This window comes from Trachurus japonicus, chromosome 13, assembly GCF_045865225.1.
Source record: "Trachurus japonicus isolate A0001 chromosome 13, Traja_1.0".
Lineage (NCBI taxonomy): Eukaryota > Metazoa > Chordata > Actinopteri > Carangiformes > Carangidae > Trachurus > Trachurus japonicus.
Genome location: NC_140919.1, coordinates 29920166 through 29941035, shown reverse-complemented (window position 1 = coordinate 29941035; position 20870 = coordinate 29920166). Strand labels below are relative to the sequence as shown.

At 42.5% G+C, this 20870-nt stretch overlaps 1 protein-coding gene across 6 annotated transcripts in view; it reads left to right on the top strand.

Annotated features, from left to right (window-relative positions):
- Positions 1-20870, top strand: part of nectin1b (nectin cell adhesion molecule 1b) — a 161142-nt gene that overhangs the window by 48789 nt on the left and 91483 nt on the right. For all 6 annotated transcript variants that reach the window (XM_085795877.1, XM_085795882.1, XM_085795876.1 and 3 more), the window contains exons 2-5: positions 8629-9000; positions 11104-11403; positions 12303-12420; positions 17947-18098. In XM_085795877.1, coding sequence (XP_085652003.1) covers positions 8629-9000; positions 11104-11403; positions 12303-12420; positions 17947-18098 — 942 coding nt within the window. The remainder of the gene's footprint in view (positions 1-8628; positions 9001-11103; positions 11404-12302; positions 12421-17946; positions 18099-20870) is intronic.

The window sequence follows — 20870 nt, the reverse complement described above, 5'->3', positions numbered from 1 at the left end:
TTTACACCATCAAAGTGATATGAGGGCTGGTAATCATCTAAAGATTTGCTATTGTGACAATACTTATTTTGAGACAACAACGTTTGTAAGAGTCCCATGGTAATCGTGACTCAGACACATACTAAGTGTGCTTGTTAATTGATAGCAGACTGGGGCTTCAGCCCACTGCCCACTCCAGTTGGAGTGTGAATTCCCTCTCCTATATGTTAATGAAGCTGCTGTATAAATGGCCTGTGCCAGAAATGCTGGAGAAAAATAGCTTGGTGCAGCACACCAACAAGCAGAGCTGTGTGCACGTTGCCCCTGCTGTCCTGTTTGTGTCCCAACCACAATTAGAGATGCACTTTGATGACAGCTAGTTCTTCTATTTTTTCCACACATCTTTAAAAATGCATGATATGCACAACACTAATTTCTTTCAAGAAATCTGTGGAGGCCGATCCGATAACACACAGTGGAAATGTTTGAAAAAATCACAAGTGACTCTAATCAAATATTGATTGTGCGTTCTCGTTTCTTGGTTTAATAAGCCACTGGTCATGCAACAGTGCTTCTCTCCATGCTCATACTGGACCCATTTACCCCCCAAAGGCCTCCACACGCCTGCAAGCCTTCGAGATATCAGCTGGTCTTTGACGAAAAAAAAAGACAGAAAAAACTCCACCAATAAAGGTCAACACAGGTCAGACGCCAAAAACAATATCCTCTACTCTGACTGAGTATTTCTAAAGGTCACCTTGCTAGGGCTGTCTGGATTTACACCCATATGACGTTGTTTTTACTGACAATGCAGAGGGGCTTGACATCACACATCCTCCCGTGTGCTTATCCTAAGCCAATAATTGATCATCCTGTTTCAGCCGGTTGCTTTAGTTGATTTTTGAAATCTCAATGTTTTATAATGTATCCGATACAAGTGCTGAGCATAATCACATGGAAGTATTCAGTGTTTGTACTCTATGCAAGACTTATCTTTACTTGTGGACAATGGAACAGATGGTGTGAGAGAAGGATTTGTCATGCATGGTTGTCCAGGGCCAGACTCTTTCTCAGCACTTTTTGGCAGGACTTTATATGCGTTTCATGCTGTATTTATTGGGTGCTTAGCAGAGGTATAGGGTACTACTCTGTTGCTGGCTCAGACTAGGCCACCCCCGTTCTATACGTCCCACTCCAAGACTATTCTTATAGATAATCCTGTGTGCTTCATTGTCTAATGCATATTTGGAGATGATGTTGGTGGCTCTTACTCTGAAAAACAACATTCATACGGACTCATGCAAGCGAAACAAGCAGCTGTCGTAACCAGTGGTAAAAATCCTGTTTCACCAAGAAGGGTTGTTGTGTTCCCGTCAAATTAATGTTGCGCCAAATTAATTTCCCTTGTGCCGTACCCTGAAGAAGAATTTCAGTCAGAGCTGCTCTGACCCTTGCCACGGGTATTGCCTCCTAAAGGTGTGAGGAGCAGCATGCTCCTGCGGTGGTTGTGTTTTCATACCAACATGTTGACTCCAAAAAATGTGGACATAGCCTCTGTGTCACCCTGTGCTAATACTGAGATTTCCATGGGAGGTGTGTTGCCTGCAGCATCGTCTCTCCTCCACTTTAATATCCTGAGTGCTGTAATCTGCTCACCATGTCTGACCCACTGCGTGTCACTCTCACTGCTTACTCTCCCCTGTAACTCCCCCAAAATCCCCTACATCACATTTATGTAACCCCCACCCCTTAACGCCTGAGAGCACAGAGTCCACACCTGCGCCCGCAAGGAGACCAGAACATAATGCATCACTTTACCACATGCCCACCTGTGGCCCCCTTTTTATTTATTGATCATCTCTTTCCTATTAAGCTCTTTCGAACAGCTGCCTGCGTTTGAAAGCCCAGGGAAACTTATGCATTATTGAAAAATAACCAGCACATATTGTGTGTGCTGAGCCCACGAAGTGGATGAGATGCTTTGTTAATTGTCTGGTCTGTGTAAGTGCTCCCTGGTGTCTGGGATTGAGATTTGCCTCATAAGATGTACTATTTTACAGCTGTTACTGCTCTTACACCCCAGCATATTTTGGAGACCACTCTTTTAGATACTTGTGATAGCTGGATCTGTTCCCTGTGTTTTGCCCCCCCCCCCCTCCTCCTCGAGTTTCAGTCAAACAAGCGCAACTGTAACGCTTACAGTCATTGATTTACCAGGGGGACACGCTCCCTCGCTTTCACTTGGACCTGGCCTTTTGTTTACTGACAGTTGCTTGCTATCTGGTATCAGTGGGTGATGTCATCCCGCCATTTGGTCAGGTAACGTCAGCGCTGTTTACTTTGTGTTGGAGAACCGAAACCGTGGTGGCCTTGTTTAGTTAAGCTGCAGGGGGAGGGAGGAGGGTCAGAGCTTTCTGATACTGTGTTTACACTTGATACGTGTTATACTCTCTCTCTCTCCCCCCCCCCCTCTCTTTCGGTCTCTCTATCCCTCCCTCTCCGGGGCAAAAGCCTTATTTTTGGCCCAGCTTTATTTGTCATTGCTGCGGTCAAAGACAACTAAAATCCCAGATTACTCCCAGCATATTTCCTATTAGAACAGAATAAAAAGCATTAATTACAGGAAACCCACAGGCACTGTTACCCACCGTATATATTGAACTCGGAGAGCTACCCGAAAGGGCCATAACACACACTCCTGTTTCATCTATGTTGGGTTCTTTGAAACTGTCTGATAACAAAATGGAGTTGCAGTGTTTTCCGCTGTTTCATTCAAGGATGAATCATTATCCAGCTGAACTAAGATGAGAAGCTCTGTTACAGGCGAACTGATGCATCCCCTTGACATTTGAAATGCCTTAAAGCTGCTCGAGGGGCGTGTGTGTGTGTGTGTGTGTGTGTGTGTGTGTGTGTGTGTGTGTGTGTGTGTGTGTGTGTGTGTGTGTGTGTGTGTGTGTCTGTGTGTCTGTGTGTCTGTGCGTCTGTGGGCTTGTGTTCTGAACCGCGTGTTGCCTCATAAACGATGGATGCAGCTACCTTAGGTGAGAGTTAGTGTGTACGGTTGACTGGACGATGCTACGCACTGCCAACCTGAAAGTTGTAATTTTAGAACCCCGGTGGAAAACACACGATTATTGTGCTGTGGTATTCGGTCATTACATTATACCCCGATCCCCATCTCCCGACAAACAGCCATTGGGAATAGTTACAGTGACATGCACAGCACTTTCCGTGGAGCGACTCCAGATTGGGAAGATGCCTAACATAATAAATATTCCCGATAATCATTAACATTAACAGCGCAGCAGATGTTATATTGTCCTCAATGAACGAGTTTGTTGTACAAAAGAGCATTTCAAATTTGAACCAGATAGTGGAAAATTAGTAACAGGTCTACTAACCATCTGTTCCAGTGAGGTTTCGCTTGCCTCCGCAGTTGAATGTTTGCTTGGGGGAGATGATATAGGGTAAAGAGGGTAAAGAGTGCCACTTTTGCAGGTACACCATTGTTTACCCAAGAGACCCAGTTGAAACACTACCAAATAGTGTCTGGGTGTAGATTAAAACAAATTCTCCAACATCCATTGCTCCATCTCAAAAAGCAGGCCATGGTCAACCTGTACAGTAGCAACATTATAACATTATACATAAAATATGGCTGTTCCTGCTTCATGAAGTGCCCTATCTGGATATGTTAAAGCCTGCAAAACACTGAAACCGCTCCCAGTTGTAGTAAATGTTGTAGTATTACATACACATTTTATAAAGCATCTTGGGAAGCCCTTGTGTGTCTTTGTAATGTACTGTTAGCAGAATGCCACTGGTTGAGCTCCAAAATATTGAATGACAAAAGCAGCAGAAAAAAATCAATGGGTAACTAATGGGTGGGTTTTGTCTGTGTGTTTGTGTGAAACAGAAGATTTGGACTCCCCCTAAACACCCCATGTGTGGTCATGAATAAAGGAGCTCAGAGGCCTGTGCCATTGCCGTGGGAACTGGGACTACATTAAACAGTCATTATCCCTAGTGGTTGAAGCCATGTTTTATCTATCAGCATCCCACTTAAGTAACAATGGAGTAACCATATCAAACACTAGGAGATGTGTCTTCGTGTGATAAGCTTCAAAGCTGCATTTGGCAAGAAGTTTATACCAAGATACTCCTCTTTCAGCTGCCAGAGTCACAAAGTGGATGCAACAAGACTCTCTCTCTGTACAAAACTGAATTTCAGATTTGACCTATTTCCCTTAATTGAGTTTTTTTTTTTTTTGCGTTGGGATTGGACAGAATCATGAAATCTTCTCTTACCAGAAGTGACAAGTGGCCGCTTTGGTCCAGTGGAAATTGAAGCCCTTCTCCATCTCCACCCTGAAAAGCTACCGAGAAGGCGACATTTAGGTCTAAGAAGAGTGCAGTTTAATGACATCACTTTACACATTTTCTGGGTTTTGAAGTCTTCAGACTTCAAACAGCGATGTCGAAGCTGCCATTTGGGACTGACAGTGTGCCAAGTAGCCTGGTGCCGCTTTAAATAGAAGACATTAATGAGCGCCTCTTGTAAAATATGCATTCAGTCCTATTTAATCTTTGCCTTGCTCACATTGCTGCAGCAAGAGGTGAATAATGCTGAACTTTATTTGACTCAGGCTCAAATGGATATTTCTTGGAAGAGAATAGCCCAAGTGATGGTAAACAAGCCAATAATTGTCTTGTGAAATATTGTTGGTTGTTGGCCAGTGTAGCTGGAAAAAAAGACAATAGTGTTACATATCCACTATGGGATGAGCTGCCAAATAGCAGTAGTTTTATGGGATAGAAGCTTCCTTGGCTTTAGGGGTTGGAGCCCTGAATTTCAATTTGGGCTTTGATGGTGGTGTTTTTGTTTAATATGAAGACAGAGGTCTGTTTTACATTGTACAGAGGAATATCTGGAAACAAAGAGATGGATTAATGCTGTGTATTTGATGTCAAAACTTTAATTAGATTTTTTTTCTCTCGCTCTGCTGCAGCAGAGACAAAAAGCAAATATAAAATGTCAAGTTTCTCATTCAGTCATTTTTGATTTGTCATGGAGGAATCATGCATGCATTCGTTTTTCAGTTTAGGTAGCAATATTTTCTGGTTGATTTTAACATTTTCACCCTGTCAGCTTTTGAAAAAAATTGGATATCTGGATAACATCAACACATGAGAATACCATTTGACTGAGGGCTATTATTTGCCCCATGCCTTGTCCAGTGTGCCATACGCAAACATCATAAAACACACGCTATTTCTTGTTGCCTGACAGGCAGTTATTATTATTGTTATTATAGTTCTGTGAACAGGCCGTGGGAGTCTCTTGCTATCAGTGCAGGGCCAGACGGTGCAGCAGCTGTTTTAATAGTACCCCTTATGTCCCCCTTCATCCAAGTCAGCTCACCTGGTGTGAATCAGACCACTCTTCCTTTTTTATACTCTGCCAGCTTGGGCATACTTTCTGCTTTGTTTGTTGGTCCCATTGCTTTTCCTTCCAGAAACAGGGTTGCCTTCTCCACCGGCAACTCTCAAGCCAGTGTCTGGCCTCAGGTGTACTCGAGCATGACTGTCCCCCCGGTCACCCTCTTGTCAGTGTCAGAACAAAGCAGCAGCAGCAGCAGCACAAGCACAAGCGACAACATTGGCCACCCTTAAACCTGCAGCACACCTACAAATCTCCCTAAAGCTCCACCCTCCTCTTTGTCTGCCTCTTGCCAGCTCTCTATCTGCTCTACTTTGCCTATCTTTCTTCCCCCTCCTCTCTCCCTGTACCACCGCCTTTCATAACCCTCACAAAATCTACCTTCTAAATGCAACTTGCATGTATGTGGCTCTGTTCTTCAATGGCTTTGCTGCTCTGTGGTGTAGTCTATAATTAAAGCTTTACTGTGTGCTCAGCCAAGGACTCCTCTAGTCCTTGAGTGAAAGGGGTCCCTGTGGGTGCCCCTGGTCCTTCACAGAGGGGATTTGGGCTCTGTGGCTGCATAATTATGCCTATTCCTCTGGATTCCATTTGCGTGCGCTCCTGTTTATTTGGTTCAATCGGAGCGGAGAGCATCAGAATCAAAGGAGGGAAGGGCAGAGCAACAGAGGGAGGGGCTGCAGCTTCCCATAAAGCCAGCCCCTGCCACTATTGTTTAAGAATTGGAGTGGGTGAGGTCTGGCCAGGTACATATTTATGAGTTTTTACAGCCCCCCTGAATACACAGCCCCTCTGCTTCGCTCCAACTTAAGATTAAACTTTAACTAGTGTTGTCACACAGTAAATTGTGTTTGCTGGTTCAAAAAATATCATGCTATAGCTGCCACAAGTGGTAATTTAAGCTGTGATAAAATGGAGTAAAGCATTGCCCTGCGGTGCACAAGGACACAGGTGTTTCTCAGGGTACGGATGACAAGGTTGCCAGTCCTCCCTGTCAAACTGTATTAGTAAATCAATCTGTCATCGTCAAACCCTACAAGTTTAAATCTCTATAGAAGAGAGTTTCTTGCTGATGTGGTCAGAAGGAAATGAAAGATGATGTGTACTCAGCAACGGCAAAAGGTTGTCACTTTGTTTTTTCATATGATTTCATGTACACAGTGGAAGGGTATACTTGAGTGAAGGCATAGAACAACGGAGAGAAATTGTCTTTCTCTCGTAATGCACTGCTTTCCAGCATCAGCCATTCAACCTGAGAGTTGTGCACCCACTGTGAAAGATGGAAAGAAATAAATTGTTCATCTTAATGGTCTTCTAGCCACAGCCTGTGCCAACTATTTCCTCTTTTCATGCATGTATAGTGCCCCGGTGTCCTTTGGCTGACTACCTACAGTTTATAAGAAAAATCTTTATAAGTCTCTGCTCCTGCTGCTGCTGCTGCTGTAGCTGCTTAGACAGTTTGACAGCCTGCATGCATGGAGCTCCACCTTCTCTCTGCTTCAGATTCCTGTATTGTTGAAGATAGACCACATGAGATATTGTATTCAGTGGGAGTATACATAAATGGATCTCTCTCATGTCCTCTTACACATTTTAAAACCCCCTGTGGAAACTTTATCTCCTAACGCAGGGATTATTCATCATTGTGATGCTGTTACTCAGTGTTAAAAAGCCACTCTGTTTGTGGTGCATGTGCACAGGTCCCAGTCCTCCACTTGAGACCACAACATATTTCCTCTCTGTTTATGACTTGATTCACTGGTGGCTTTATGAGCCCAGTGTGATTAACGGAGGAATTTCATTCTCTCTTCCTGTGGGTCTTCACCTATCTGTAGAAGATAATTATAGCTGCGGCTGGTTGTAAATATGAGCGCAGCCAGGGGTTGTCCGACGAGGAAATGGGACATCATCAGCCTTCACCTGGAAAGGAACATAAATCAGAGCCTGAGATAACAAAGATGTGTCAAAGACAACAGGATGCAGGTGCCCTGCTGTAATTTAATGGCACATCTGTTCAGGCTGCATTCACAAACCCCAGATCAAGTGTAAATGAATATTGTAGATGTTTCTCTGCACTCTGGAACAAAGGGTGCCATGGATAAAAGCAGAGCTGTAGCAATTATTTTATCAACAGGGCTACAACTTTAACATGTTTGCTTTATCTGTCCAGCGGACCAAAACTAAAACTTCCTGAGATATCCAGCTTACAATCATTGAAAAACAAAGAAATACTCTCATGTGAGGAGCTGAAACCAGTGAAGATTTGCTTAATACATTATTTGAGTCATTAAACCATCATCAGAATTGTCAGCAGTTAACTTGTATGTACATGTAAACCAGCTAATTGTTTCACGTCCAGATAAAAGCAGGTAGTCTAATTAGTATCTATGTCAGGGATGTTAACTGCTAATCAGTGGCCATAATGCATTGAGTAAAGCAGATGAGCCTGAGAGAGGAGGGAGCTGACACTTCACTTCAGGTCAACATAAGCATGAAAGACTTAACCACAGGCGAGTTTACAGAGGGTCCGTCTTTGTTAATTGACTTTTTTTCCCGCACTATCAAACTCCTCACATGCTTATATCGTATAGAAAGGAGCATAATTACTTGTTTTTTTTTCTATAGCTAATGTGTGTGTTCTCATTGTTTTGAGTGCCTACACAGGACTCCACATTGTTTCTTTTAATAGGAGCTCCAGGCAGTCATTGAAGTATTTGTGAGTAAAAAGTAATTAAAATTACAATGGGCCTAGCCAGTGTGTTGCTGGGTAGGTGGAGGGTGAGCACAGCAAACGATGACTCGGCTCCAACTCATTGCCCTTGTACTCATTCATTAGTGATGCATTGGTTCTCGCTCAGCCCTCCCATCTCATCAGAAACAGCACCCTCGTGGACAAAGACAGGGTTGTATAGATGTGCCCATTATGTTAATAACAGCTCCCCCAGCTTTCGCACACAACCACCACCGTGTAGCCACTTTTTATGCTGATGTATAGGGAGCAGACTTCTGCGCTTCTCCAGCATATGGGGGGTGCGTGACTGAGTCCATGGATCTGCCTGAGTGTCATGCGTGCATGTACTACCTAGGAGGCTGAATTGACTCCTTGACTTTCAGTGCATGCGCTTGCTATTGAATGAAGTGCTCTGCTTGGCCTTGGACACCTGTTAATCGTAATTAAATTTTGTTCTTTCCTCTCTGTGTTCCTCTAGCTGGCGACGGACAGATGGTAAAGATGGACTCCAGTAAGTCTGGCTTCGTGGGTTCACAAGTGGAGCTGCTCTGCATTTTCAGCAACAGTAACCCGCCAGTCAAGATCTCTCAAGTCACCTGGCAGAAGCTTCTCAACGGCACCAAGCAGAATGTGGCCATAGCCAACCCGGCCCTCGGCGTGTCCGTCCTGCAGCCCTTCAAGGAGCGGGTCAGCTTCAAGCAAGCCGCCGTTCGTCACCGTACACCCTCTCTGGAGGACACCACCATTGTGTTCTCTAACCTGCAGCTATCTGATGAAGCCGCCTACATCTGCGAGTATACCACATTCCCTGCGGGCAACCGGGAGAACATGGTCAACCTCACTGTTTTCGGTAAAAAAAAAAACTTCAGAGATGTAATGAAATGATAGATAAGAAAGATTATCAATCACTTTATTTCAAATTGAATCTATATATCAGCTGTAAATATTTAGGATCAAAGTGGCAATATCTTCAGTAAGTCATCCTATCAGTTCAGTTGTATCAGTTTAATTTAAAGTCTTTGTTGTCATTCTGTTTGTTTGTTTTCTTTATCTAGGCCTGAATTATCCCCAAGAAGGCAGATATTGAGCACACTATAGGTTTTCAATGTGTGTTTGACCCAAACAACATTCTTTGCTTTTTTTGAGTTAGAACCTTTAAAAGCTTGACCCTTTACAAGTTGCACCAGCATTTTAAGCATCTTTCATTGATTAAGTGTGTATTGCCAAAGATTTGTTTCCCCTAATAGCCAAATTTCCATGGGCTTAGAAAACCAGTTTCTGATGACGCATTTCCCCCATAAATCACTGGGATTTTATATACTGTGCTTTTGGCCGAAGAGAAAGGAGAATTTTCTCAGGCCACAGAGAGAAAACTGTAATCCCTCAGTTTGTCTGAAAAATTAAGAACTGCCACATTCAGAGATACATGTTTTTTTAAGGACAGAGATGGAAGGAGGAGGTAAGATCACTCTGTGAAATCAGAAAAAAACAAAACATCCTTAGTAGCACAATCTGATGACTTTGGTTCCCAGGGTTATACGCCTCCATCAGTAATTGGTTGTTTTAAGTTAAGTTTCTGCATGTTTTAGATGGAAGATGGATTGTACAGATAAGATTGTGTAATTGTAGCAGTGAATTATGAATGTGTAATTATGTTTTAAGCCAAGATAACAGAAAAAAATATATATCAGGAGCACATCCTGAAATGACTTAAGGAGCAATTTCTCAGACACGCTACTACTTGCCTCATGGGTAGTCAGAAGATGTTGAAGTTGTCATTCAAATTTTTTTTTTCTCTTTGACTTGAGGCAGAAAAAGGACATTTTTCAGAATCAGATAACCAGGTCAAACAGACATCTTTATTTATAGTGAAAGGCTGAAGGAAAACACTTCAGTGTTATATTGCCATAGGCTTTGTTGTTAAGTACACTGAATTCCTTCAGAACACCTTAAACCAGAGGGTCTGTCTCTGTTTTCTATTGCCCTCCATATTTTGATTGAGTCTACATGGCTCTCCCCGAGCATACATGCTCACCATTGAGATGGAAATCACCTTGACGGATTCATGATGTGATGATTGGAGTGACGTGTCGTTTAACACCAATACCAAGTCAGCCCATATGGCTTTCATAAAATAGGAAACCACCGCAGAGAGCAAGTCAATAAAAATGGCAGGTGAGACGGAAATCAATAAGGCCACTTCAGAGTGTGTAATTTGGCTTGAATAATCTCATCATGTGGAGGTGAAAAAAAGTGGGGGCTGACATGTAGTTTATCTTGGAAAGAGGCAGCTTTGAAAAGCCTGTGCATGCGCTGACTTTGATTAGAGATCTAATTTGAAATTAAGTGTTGGTGTGTTTTCCATTAAAGTCCCAGTAAAGAAAAGGCTCTTGGCTTAAGTAGTCCCTGTTGCCAGAGCTTCTAGTTAGCTTTGAGTCCCCATTTTGTGTCAGTGAGCCTCTCAGGTCTTCTTAGGCTTCTGCGGCTCAGTGAGCGTCAGTAACCTGTGTGCAGATAACTGACTGGCAGCGTTCAAAGAGGCCTCTTCATGGCCTATCTCCTTCAGTTGTGCATTCACTCAAGCTCAAGCCTGCCTTTTGATGTACTAAAAGTAGATTGCTAATTGGCAACTCACAAAGGATTCAAATTGGATGACTGTGCATTTGGGGGTAGACTAGTGGCTTCTACATCTGTGAGAGCCTCAACAACTGCTTTGGCTTTGAGGAGGGGAAGAAGCAAAACTTTGCCTGATTTGAGTTACAACAGTTTTCATCTCAGCCCACAGTTTAATTTGCTTCAAAAGGCAGTTCTCATCAGATCTAAGACTGATTGTGAGTGAAGTAGACAAAATTAGACATTGAAGTAAAATTGAAACAGGAAAAAAAACTGTCAAGATCTTTGTTTAATGAGATTTAATTTCATTTTGCTAATTTGATTTCTTCCTCTTTTGCAGCTCGGCCCATGACGCGTATGACCTTGACAACGCCCACGATTGTCGCGAGGGCTTCGAAACGCAAGATGACTGTTGCCACTTGCGTATCAGCCAATGGCAAGCCCCCGAGCGTGATCAAATGGGACACCAGGTTGAAGGGCGAAGCCACATTCCAGGAGACTCGCAACCAAAACGGGACTGTGACAGTACGAAGCAACTACGTGGTGGTACCGAGCCGCGAGACGCACAAACAGAGGCTCACGTGTATCGTGACGTACCGAAATGAAAAGATCACAGACAGCGTGGTGCTCAATGTGCAGTGTAAGAACCTTTTTCTCCTATAACTCCAATATTATTCTCTTTACCATGATGATGATGGTTTTCGGTGTTGTGGCGTTCAGAGCAGATGGACTCAAGCCTGTTTTAATCTGATATTTTGTGATCTCATCATGCACCCAAAAGTTGTTTGTCCTCTTGCAACCAGACACCGATCATCATAGTTTACAGTAAGCAAGCTCCTCTTGTAAACATAGCATTGCAATTCAAGTTTGACAAAGTGAAAAGAAATACACACAGACAAGCTAAGAAGTGCTCATCAGACTAACTCTAACCAAAAAGTTTTTTTTTTTTAAATCCATGATACAAAATTTATATTTTCTACTTAAACACAAAACTTTAGATATATATGTATGTATCTATATATAGAGAGAACTTTTTAATGAACTTTTTAGCTTTTATTTCCTTTCACGCCAGTCTCACAGTTGCGCATGATATTCTTTTGTACTTACCTTATAATTTGAGTCATCATATTTTGTGCAAGAGAGCTAAAATGGTTGAAGGTGTGAAGAAACGGCTGCAATGTTTTTAGCACTTGTACTAAAATAAACTGAGCTGGTCAACACCCCAGCCAGCTGTGAACTCATGAGTGGAAATAATTTTACTTTTTTTAAAGAAAAAAACAAACAAACAAAAAAACTGCAGCCGCACAGCAGTTTAAAATGTCACAGTTTTTGAACGTTTAAGCTCATTGCTAGGACACACACTGACTGTCACCATAACTACTACTGTGAGACTAATGAATTGATCTCTTGTCATTAAAGGATCATTGTTCAGTAATGAGCTTAGTGCCAGGTTATTGATGTGAAGTACAATAATAGAAACAATGGTTTTTGGCTGATGTTGTGCAGAGATGAGCTGACATCTACGTGCCTTCCTTGCAGATGAACCAGAGGTGAAGATCGAGGGCTTCGATGGGAACTGGTACTTGAACCGTCAGAATGTTCAGCTGACCTGCAGGGCTGATGCCAACCCCCCTGTCACGGTCTACCAGTGGAAACTGTGAGTCAGACTAAACCATAAAAAGCCCTTAAGGCTCCGGAGACAAGACAGCATGGCTATGTGTTGTTTCTCTCACGTTAGAGTTTTAACTGGGGAGGAAAAAAAAGAAAATTGTTTTTGTTGAAGGCTATTTTATAAAAATGTCCCAGTCTAATGATGTCTGTTCTTTCGAAACATTTGTTTCAAGGCATACATATACAACAAAGTAATCTACAAAGATAAAAACACAGAAACTTCCTTCATCCTCTCCGGAAATGTGTCTCAGTTTATTTGTTTGTTTATAAAACAGGTAATGAAGATAAGACTAGAACCTGAGGCAGAGCACAATGGGCCTATTACAACAGCTACACACATCCTTTATCTGCCTGACGGTCACAGATACAGGGAGATAAATGCAAACAGAGCGTGGTTTGGTTTGCATCTGGGGCTTTTTGCTTTGAAGTCTTAGGACCAGCATGCAGGTAAAGGGGGTACGGGAGCGTCATTGTTAGTGCTGTTGTGCTCTCTGGAGGGCCCAGAAGGCAGCAGCTTGTCCCTGACACACAGAGCGGGGCGAGGGGCGAGGGGTGGGGGGGGGGGGTAGGGGAGGGCCTGGAGCTGAAGTAGGAGCAGTGGATTAGGTTGGCATACCGCAGGGCTGACATCAGTGTTTTTTGCCTCAGAGACTATCGCTGCAAATACACAAGAAGAGATACAAACATTTTTTCAAGGCCCTATGGGAATGATCTGCTTTGAGTAACAGCATGAAAGTTGGTCATGTGGAAATTATGTCATTTAAATATATATCACCACAACATGGAAGTACTAGAACTAGAACACAGAGATGTTTGCCGTAATTTGAGCTGATCAGACTCTTCACTTTATTTTCATGTCCGATGTAAAATGTACTTAAAAAAGAGTCAGTGCAGCTCTTTGAATATAAAGCAAATCATGGTTTTGGATCACATTATTATACGTTGAAATTAGGAGATAAACGTAGCAATTTGTCCTGTAATTGCACAGCGAAGATTGGGCTGAGAAATATGTCAGTGGACTTGAGTGGATGTGGATTAATAGACCATTGTGCCCTCATTGTATCTTCTCAGTGGGCCAGTGTAGGATTTTAATGAGGCATGTGGAGGTTATTTATTTTATTTTTTTTACCTTTTTTATTTTCTTCTTATGTATCGATTTAGCTTCCAGGGCAGAAACTCAGATATACACACAGCAGCAGCGGAAGAAGACAAGACAGAGATTTGGCCTGTTTTTTTTGTTGTTGTTTTTTTTATTGCTGGCAAAGGGAGATGTAGGGAGATAGGGAGAGAAGAGGAGGAGGGTGAGGAGATGTGATCTAGAAAGACGAGGGCACTGTGCTGACAGATAGGAGGGGACGGCCATTGCTGCACTGAAAATGAGATACCAAATCTGTTGTGAAGGTTCCCCAGGGCTCCAGTGTGGAGGTCAGCACAGGACTGACGGAACGATCCGGAACAGGCCGGCAGGATTGCGTCACACTCAACTACAGACGCACACACACGCTTGCGTTTAAGTTGTAGGCACGTCCAATAAATATTAATGGGTTTTTGATACAGATCTACATTATTTCCAGAGACAATTGTTGCCATATTTATAATATATATATATATATATATATATTATTTAGACTAGTGAGCTTAGAGAACTATTTTTGTGATTCGTAGGGATTATTGCAGCAGCTGAAAACAAAAAAATGTCCTCAATTGTACCATCATTTTTTTCACTTTTTCTTTCTTTGTTTCTCTTCATTGTGTGGAGTTTGCAGAAAGCCTTGGCATATACACTCCAAACACCTTTGATTTTTTTTTTCTCCCTACCAAAGCTGCTTCTCGAAATGGGTTAATGGGGGGCTGCACTCAAACAGCAGACCAGACTAAAAAAGGACACAACCTGTTTGAACTACATTGTTTGTTTTTGAGATGTTTGTTTGTAGGCCAATCTTGACTCTGTGCTGTGCTGTAGCTTTCAACGGGGGCAGGAGCAGTAAGTGGGGTAAAGGGAGGGCAGAAGAGTTGTTCATTATCACCAATAACTCAATTACTGTGTTCTAATGTTTCAGACTTGATATGTTCCTTTCCTGCGATTCCCTGAAAGGCTGTTTTCCAGCGCTGGCATATAGTTTAACTTGCTGGAAGATATGGGATGCTGCTATAAATAATGGCGACAGTATTATTGTTATTATGGCTGTTCGCAGTGTGATTACCTCAAACTCTAATTAGCTAGCTTACTTATCTCTATTGAAAATGTGATTCTATTATTCATGTTGATTAAATGCCAGCAATGAGAAGTATTGGTTCACTTCCTCGGTCACTAATAGCTGTGAATAAAACTCACACATATTAATTCCCCTTTAAAATACATTTAGGCCACCTCAATTCTAAAGCATCAGGACAGCCAGTCCTGACACCACAGAGGCTACAAAGGTTCATGCTTTTTTTAAATTTTTTTTAAATTTTACATAACCAGTTACTAAATATTGCTAATGTTGTCTCTATAGGTCAGTGTTTCTCTTAGGATTTCATCGTGCGTAGGTGGAGGAACCTCAGAGTTGTTACAGATGGAGTTATTCATGTTCAATCTACCAGCAGCTTTTGACACTTGAAGGGGCTCTAGGGGCCCATATCACTGAAGAAATATATGTCATAGAATAAAATGCCTCAAAAGAGATGATAGTAAACATAAACTTAATGATCCAGTCTATCAGACTATGATGAAACTGTATGTATTTCAACTAACATAAGTGTGCAGGACAAAGTTGCATCAGTTAAGTTTGAACTTCATATGATCAGGGTATTGATAAAACCATTAGGATAAAGAATTAGAGAATTCATTTGAGAATAAAAATAAAAACATTGTGGAATCAACCATTCAAATATTTTTTTCAGTGTAGGCCTCTACACCTCATTAATGTCCAAATGACTCCAAAGTGGTGGTTCATTCATTTGCACATCTTTTGTGCAGGTTTGTGTAAGCAAAACAAACATGTTTGCTTCATTAATTAGCGAGTTAGGAGCATTGCACAACATATTAATAAATTGTGAGTAACTGTGAGAAGCATGTATTGTTTGCGTTGCACAGATGTGCACGATTCATGTACAAATAGATTAGACCATTTTGTACGCATTTGCTAAACATTTTAATATTTAATTTTTCAATAATGACTCAAGCGCAGTTTGTTATTTGGTGTGCACAAAATGAACTGAAATTGTTTTATTCATATCCTGATCACATGGCATGCTAACCCCACAGAGGTGCAGTATTTGCCCAAGGTTAAGTACTGTAATGCAGTATTCTTTCATACTATATAGTTGTACCTGTTTAATTAGACACTCGACGTGAGTAATCAGTGGGAAGTATGCAAGTATTACGTGCTTTCACAGTGCATGCATGTATTTGTTTGTGGGTGTGTGGTAGGATCCCCCTTCGTTTCATACTAGCTCCAGGTTACGTTTTGTCATGAATATTAATTAACCATGTGGAATTTCAGCGGCAGTGAGCATAATCTGAATGCATATTAGGAAAACACTGTGGCTACTCCAACGGAATGAAATCCCACATTAAATATCTATGTTAGAAAGCTTTTCAGGCCAACTAAACAGATGGATGTTTGATTAAAAGACATCATCCTTTAATGCCATATACTTGTTAGTTTGAAGTGCACAGAGCTGTCTTCATCCTTCTTTTAATGAATGTAATATAATCTCTTCAAATCAGTTGTCTTATCGTGGGACCAGAATATAAATAACAGTGAAATTCCAGGTTTTAGAGCCTGAAGCACATGTGTGGTTTTCTGTATTCAAGTTTGAAGCCATCTCCACAACATCAGGTCTTTTATGGTGAAAACTAGAGCCTAGATTGATGTATAGTCTTTTACTCACCCACATCTACACACACACATCACATAAATGCATGCACATATGCAGGCCAACCAGTCATCAAAGAATCTGCATCACTCTCAATCTGTTTGTTAGCCTTTCATTTTGATGCCCCTCAGGCTCCACGCATACACACTCACGTAAACACACACACACGCACATTAAAATGTCTCATAGAAATGCAGACATCCCTGGTTGCGGCCGAATCTGTGGTGAATCGCAGTTTGCCAGCCTTTCATTTCTGCAGCAAATCAATTGGGCTTTGCAGAGCAGCATTTGATAGAGGCTCACAAGGTAACTGATTATTGAATCGTGACATACTGTATTGAGGATTGTTTGCAGCTCCATTGCAAACCCATCACACAGGTAGCCGATGAAAAATAACTCGACCGTAGCTCTTTTTATTACTTTTGTTCTGAACGATGGGCACTTTGTTGCTCCTGGAAAAGAAAAAAAAATACTTTTTTATACCGAAATGTCCTGAAAATGCTCCCTGTGGAATAAATTTAAAAACACAAATGGATCAGATAATGGTATTTTACATTTTATGAAAGATTAATTAACAAACAACCCGCTGCTGTGCCTCTCCCACATGACTATAGAGCCTGTTTAGTGTAGCTTAAGTACTTGATGTGTGGCCATTGTTAGCATGACGCCTAATTTGGTTGCCTGTGTAATGTTGTGTTGTTTTTCTTTCTCTGTAATAAATGGAGCATTACATCATTTATAATGTCCTCACACATCAATGGATGTGAACGTGTTTCTCTGAGACCAGGAGTCTTTGCCGCATCTTTTACTGTTTAACGAAACCAAAACAGCCACCCAGCAGTAAGACCAGAGAGCTATTTAATATTATCGCTGTCATGTTTGCAGCTTTACTTAGGCTGGATCCATTCACAGCAACTGATGAGGCTTATCGACAGGAAGGGAACAGGAAAGGGCCAGTTGCGACGAAATTTGATACTTCTTTTTCAGCCTGTGGGCTTCATAAAAAGGGGTTTAGACAATAGAATTGAGTGGTCGGTGGTGTGATCCATGACCTCATAGTGTGCTGACCTGATCAAAGGACACAAGCGGGTCTGAAAGCGGTATAGACGGTGAACCATGAAGACAAACACCTCGGGCAGGAGAAACAGGCTCCAGCTCTCATTGACAGCTCAGCATTTGGTGGATTCTGCATTTATCGCTTGATCAGCTGCTTCTCTTGACAGCTCCCCTGAGTTTTGAATTCAGCCATGTGAGCTGCGCTGTAGTTTAGGAAGGAAGCCCACCACCACCACTGTCTGTTTTGTATTCCACATCATGCCAAAAAAATCCCTCAGTGTCCTCAGGCATCAGCTATGTCTTACCTGTTTGGACCTGCTGGGATTCCCTGTCCTCATAATTTTGTTTGGACTTGATGGATGATGGCTGAAATATCGTGCTGTCAAATATTCTTGGTATTTATCTCGCCCACACACACACAGTCAGGTTAGTTTGGCACTAGAGACTGTATTTTTCATGTGCTCTGAATTGCTTCGCTGCTCCTGGGAGTGGGATTTTTTTTTCACTGTGGTCTGGTGTAATTCTGCTTTTTTATGGTTTCTGTAATATTGCCTCTCTCTCTCTCTCTCTCTCTCTCTCTCTCTCACCACAGCTTGAACGGCTCCCTGCCCAATAACGTGGAGATCAAGAACAACACCCTGTTCTTCAAGGGGCCAGTGACCTACGACTTAGCCGGCACGTACGTCTGCGATGCCACCAACGGCATTGGGAGTCGCACTGGCATTGTGGATGTCAACATCACAGGTAGGTTGTTCGAGGCAGTCTCTTTTTTCCGCTCTCCTGTCTATTCAGTGAGTCTGGCATGGCTTGCATCAATACAGTACCACGCAAAGAAATGTTGTCTTGGACCATCAGACCCCCATCTGCCCAAATAAACACAAACATCCATGCACAAGCACAGACCTGGTGATTGGAGCAGACCGCCTGTGTTTTTCGATGTGGTTCCCACCTGCCTGGGCTGTGCGGCTCCCTGCTGCACCGTGTGGAAGGTTAGATGAGAGAAAAAAGCCTCTGTGCTTGTGTATGAGAACTACACACACTCACACACACAGATAGACATACACACACTGTGAGAACACAGAAGCCGCTCCCTCCCAGCCTGCCCTGTTATGCACCCAAGCGCATGCGTGGGAGTGATATAAAGCAGGTCTATTATCAGCACCTAAAATAACATCAAGGGAAATGGGGGTTTGAGGTGAGGGAACTGTATTGATCATAGTTTGCTCGCATCACGCTCACATTTCTCCAAACAGCCCGTGCCTCTTTCGCAGTTGAGCTCTGCGCTCGTTCTTTTTTGTCTCCTCTTCTGTCTTCTGGGGAAAACAAAACGCTGAACAAAACTGATTCAGTTCCCCCTGCCTTCCACATAATTGTTGGCACACACGCACTGTGGTTCCTCTGGGTTCATATCCATAGGAGACGATATTTTGCTCTCAAAGCTCTTGCTGCAACATATACAAGATCCAACTTCTGCCATACAGGCTACAAATGTGGGGATCATACTGTTATTGGTACAAGCTGTGTGTGTGGTACTGGGAGACTGTCACAGTTTTGCTCTGGTCAGAATGGAAAGATTTTTCCCCTCTTTGACTCTCTCTGTGCTGCTCGGTTTCTGGGAAGCGGGGGTGTTCTAACTTGCATTGCTTTGCATGTTGACTCATGTTGTGTCTCTGGGAACGCTGTGCTTGCTGTGAAGTGAACAGCTGTGCCTTACAGTATCATTGCATTATACCTTCTTTTCTGTTTCCTCTCTTTCACCGTGCTGTTTCTACTGTTAAGGTTGATTATAGGACAAAGCAGCTTCGTAGGATGTGATGTCAGCACCTGCATCTAATGTACTGTAGTCGGGTTAGTAGTGTGATAATAGAAGTCTCAGAAGGGGCATGAACAGCCTTTACTTATCAGACAGGAAAGTGAGGAAGTAATCTCTCGTCAGGAAGTCACCCTGCACCAGCTTGTATTGAGCAATTGTGTTCCAAAAAGATTGTACTGCTTGGCATAAAGTACTGTGTCCCTTTGGAAAGGCAAAACAAAGGCACTAAAGTCATTTTCTATTTCTGCTTTTTCATTGATTGCTTAAATTAACAAACCACACCGCCATTGTCCCGGTAGTCCTTCTGTTTATTCTCATCATTTGTCCATATAGTTTTATGGAGTGACTGAGGTGAACAGTGCGTGAGTACATAATTTGAGTGTATTCAGTTTCAATTTGTCTGCATACAAAATTGAAATCTAATTTTTTAATTTTTATTTTTATTTCAATATTTACTTCAGCAGCTCTCGCCTCTAAGTTTTTACTTCCTGTCATTCTGCCCTGTTTACTACATCTCATTCAGAGACATAATTCTGGCTTCATCCTGAGTATTCAATGTCATTTATCACTTGGGGGGTTCTCTTCCCTCTGTAATCACAGGTCAGCTGGCTGCTACAGTAGCTGCACGTATGGCTCTGTATTGTTGGTCCTGAATTTCTGTTTTGGAAACAATCCCAAAGGGTCCCATACAAGCCATAAAAGCATGTTGCCAGTTCCCATAGTAACAGTGACAAGTTAAAGGGAGGAGAGCCAGTCTTCCCTTCTACAGTTTAGATCCACAGCTCCAAACATGGCGCCCAGTCAAATTTCAACACAGCAAACAAACAGCTATGGTCGACTGTCAGACATTGGTATGTCAGTGTTGTTAGGATGCAGAGCAGGGTGCAGTGGTGTGTAGGAACAGGGACAGAGGCTCCCTGCCCTTGCATCTCATGCAGGTGCAACATGGATATGTTACAATAGGATCATACACTGTGCTCTTTGCTGAGGTTGTGAAATGCTACCCTAACCCTGTCTTAATGTGCGCTTGTCAGCATAATCTTCGACACTGCCGCTGAAACACCATTAAGCTCCAACAGATTCGTGTAAAAGAACTCTTTCCGTCTGGAAGAGATTTCTGTGAATGTAGAACAGCTCATATTAGACACTGCATCGCCTGTGATATGAATAAACTGTTTAAGGTGAACTTGAGGGTGAGCACGGCATTACCTGCTAATTCTTTGAAGTGCTCTGTGCAGCTTTGACATTGGCTGTGCATAATGACCGGGTGGTGGAGGTAAAGAAGTATGCTGATGCTTCATTAACTTCAAAGAGCATCTTTGTGCCTCCCAACAGTCTTGGACAAGCGCGTCTGAGACATGGCAGGTGAGAGAGCCCACTGCTGGCCGCTGTTCAAGGCTGCAGCACTGGGCCTCAGTAACACTAGCCAAGAGTTGTCTGCGGAAAAGGAAGGTGACCAAACTATTAATTGCAGTAGCATTTGTTCAACAGCCACCGAAGCAGACAATTTCTGGACTGGTGCTGCAAAACATGAATTTATTAGTTTTTCTGTCCTGTTAAAGAGCACATTTGAATAGTTTTGGATTTAGAGCCACCCAGGAGAGCGATGTGTCTCTAGAGTCAATCATTCAGCCTTCATAGCTTTTAGTCTTCAGTGAACTCTTATCAGTGCTGTGGCAGATATGATACTTAGTGTAAACAAG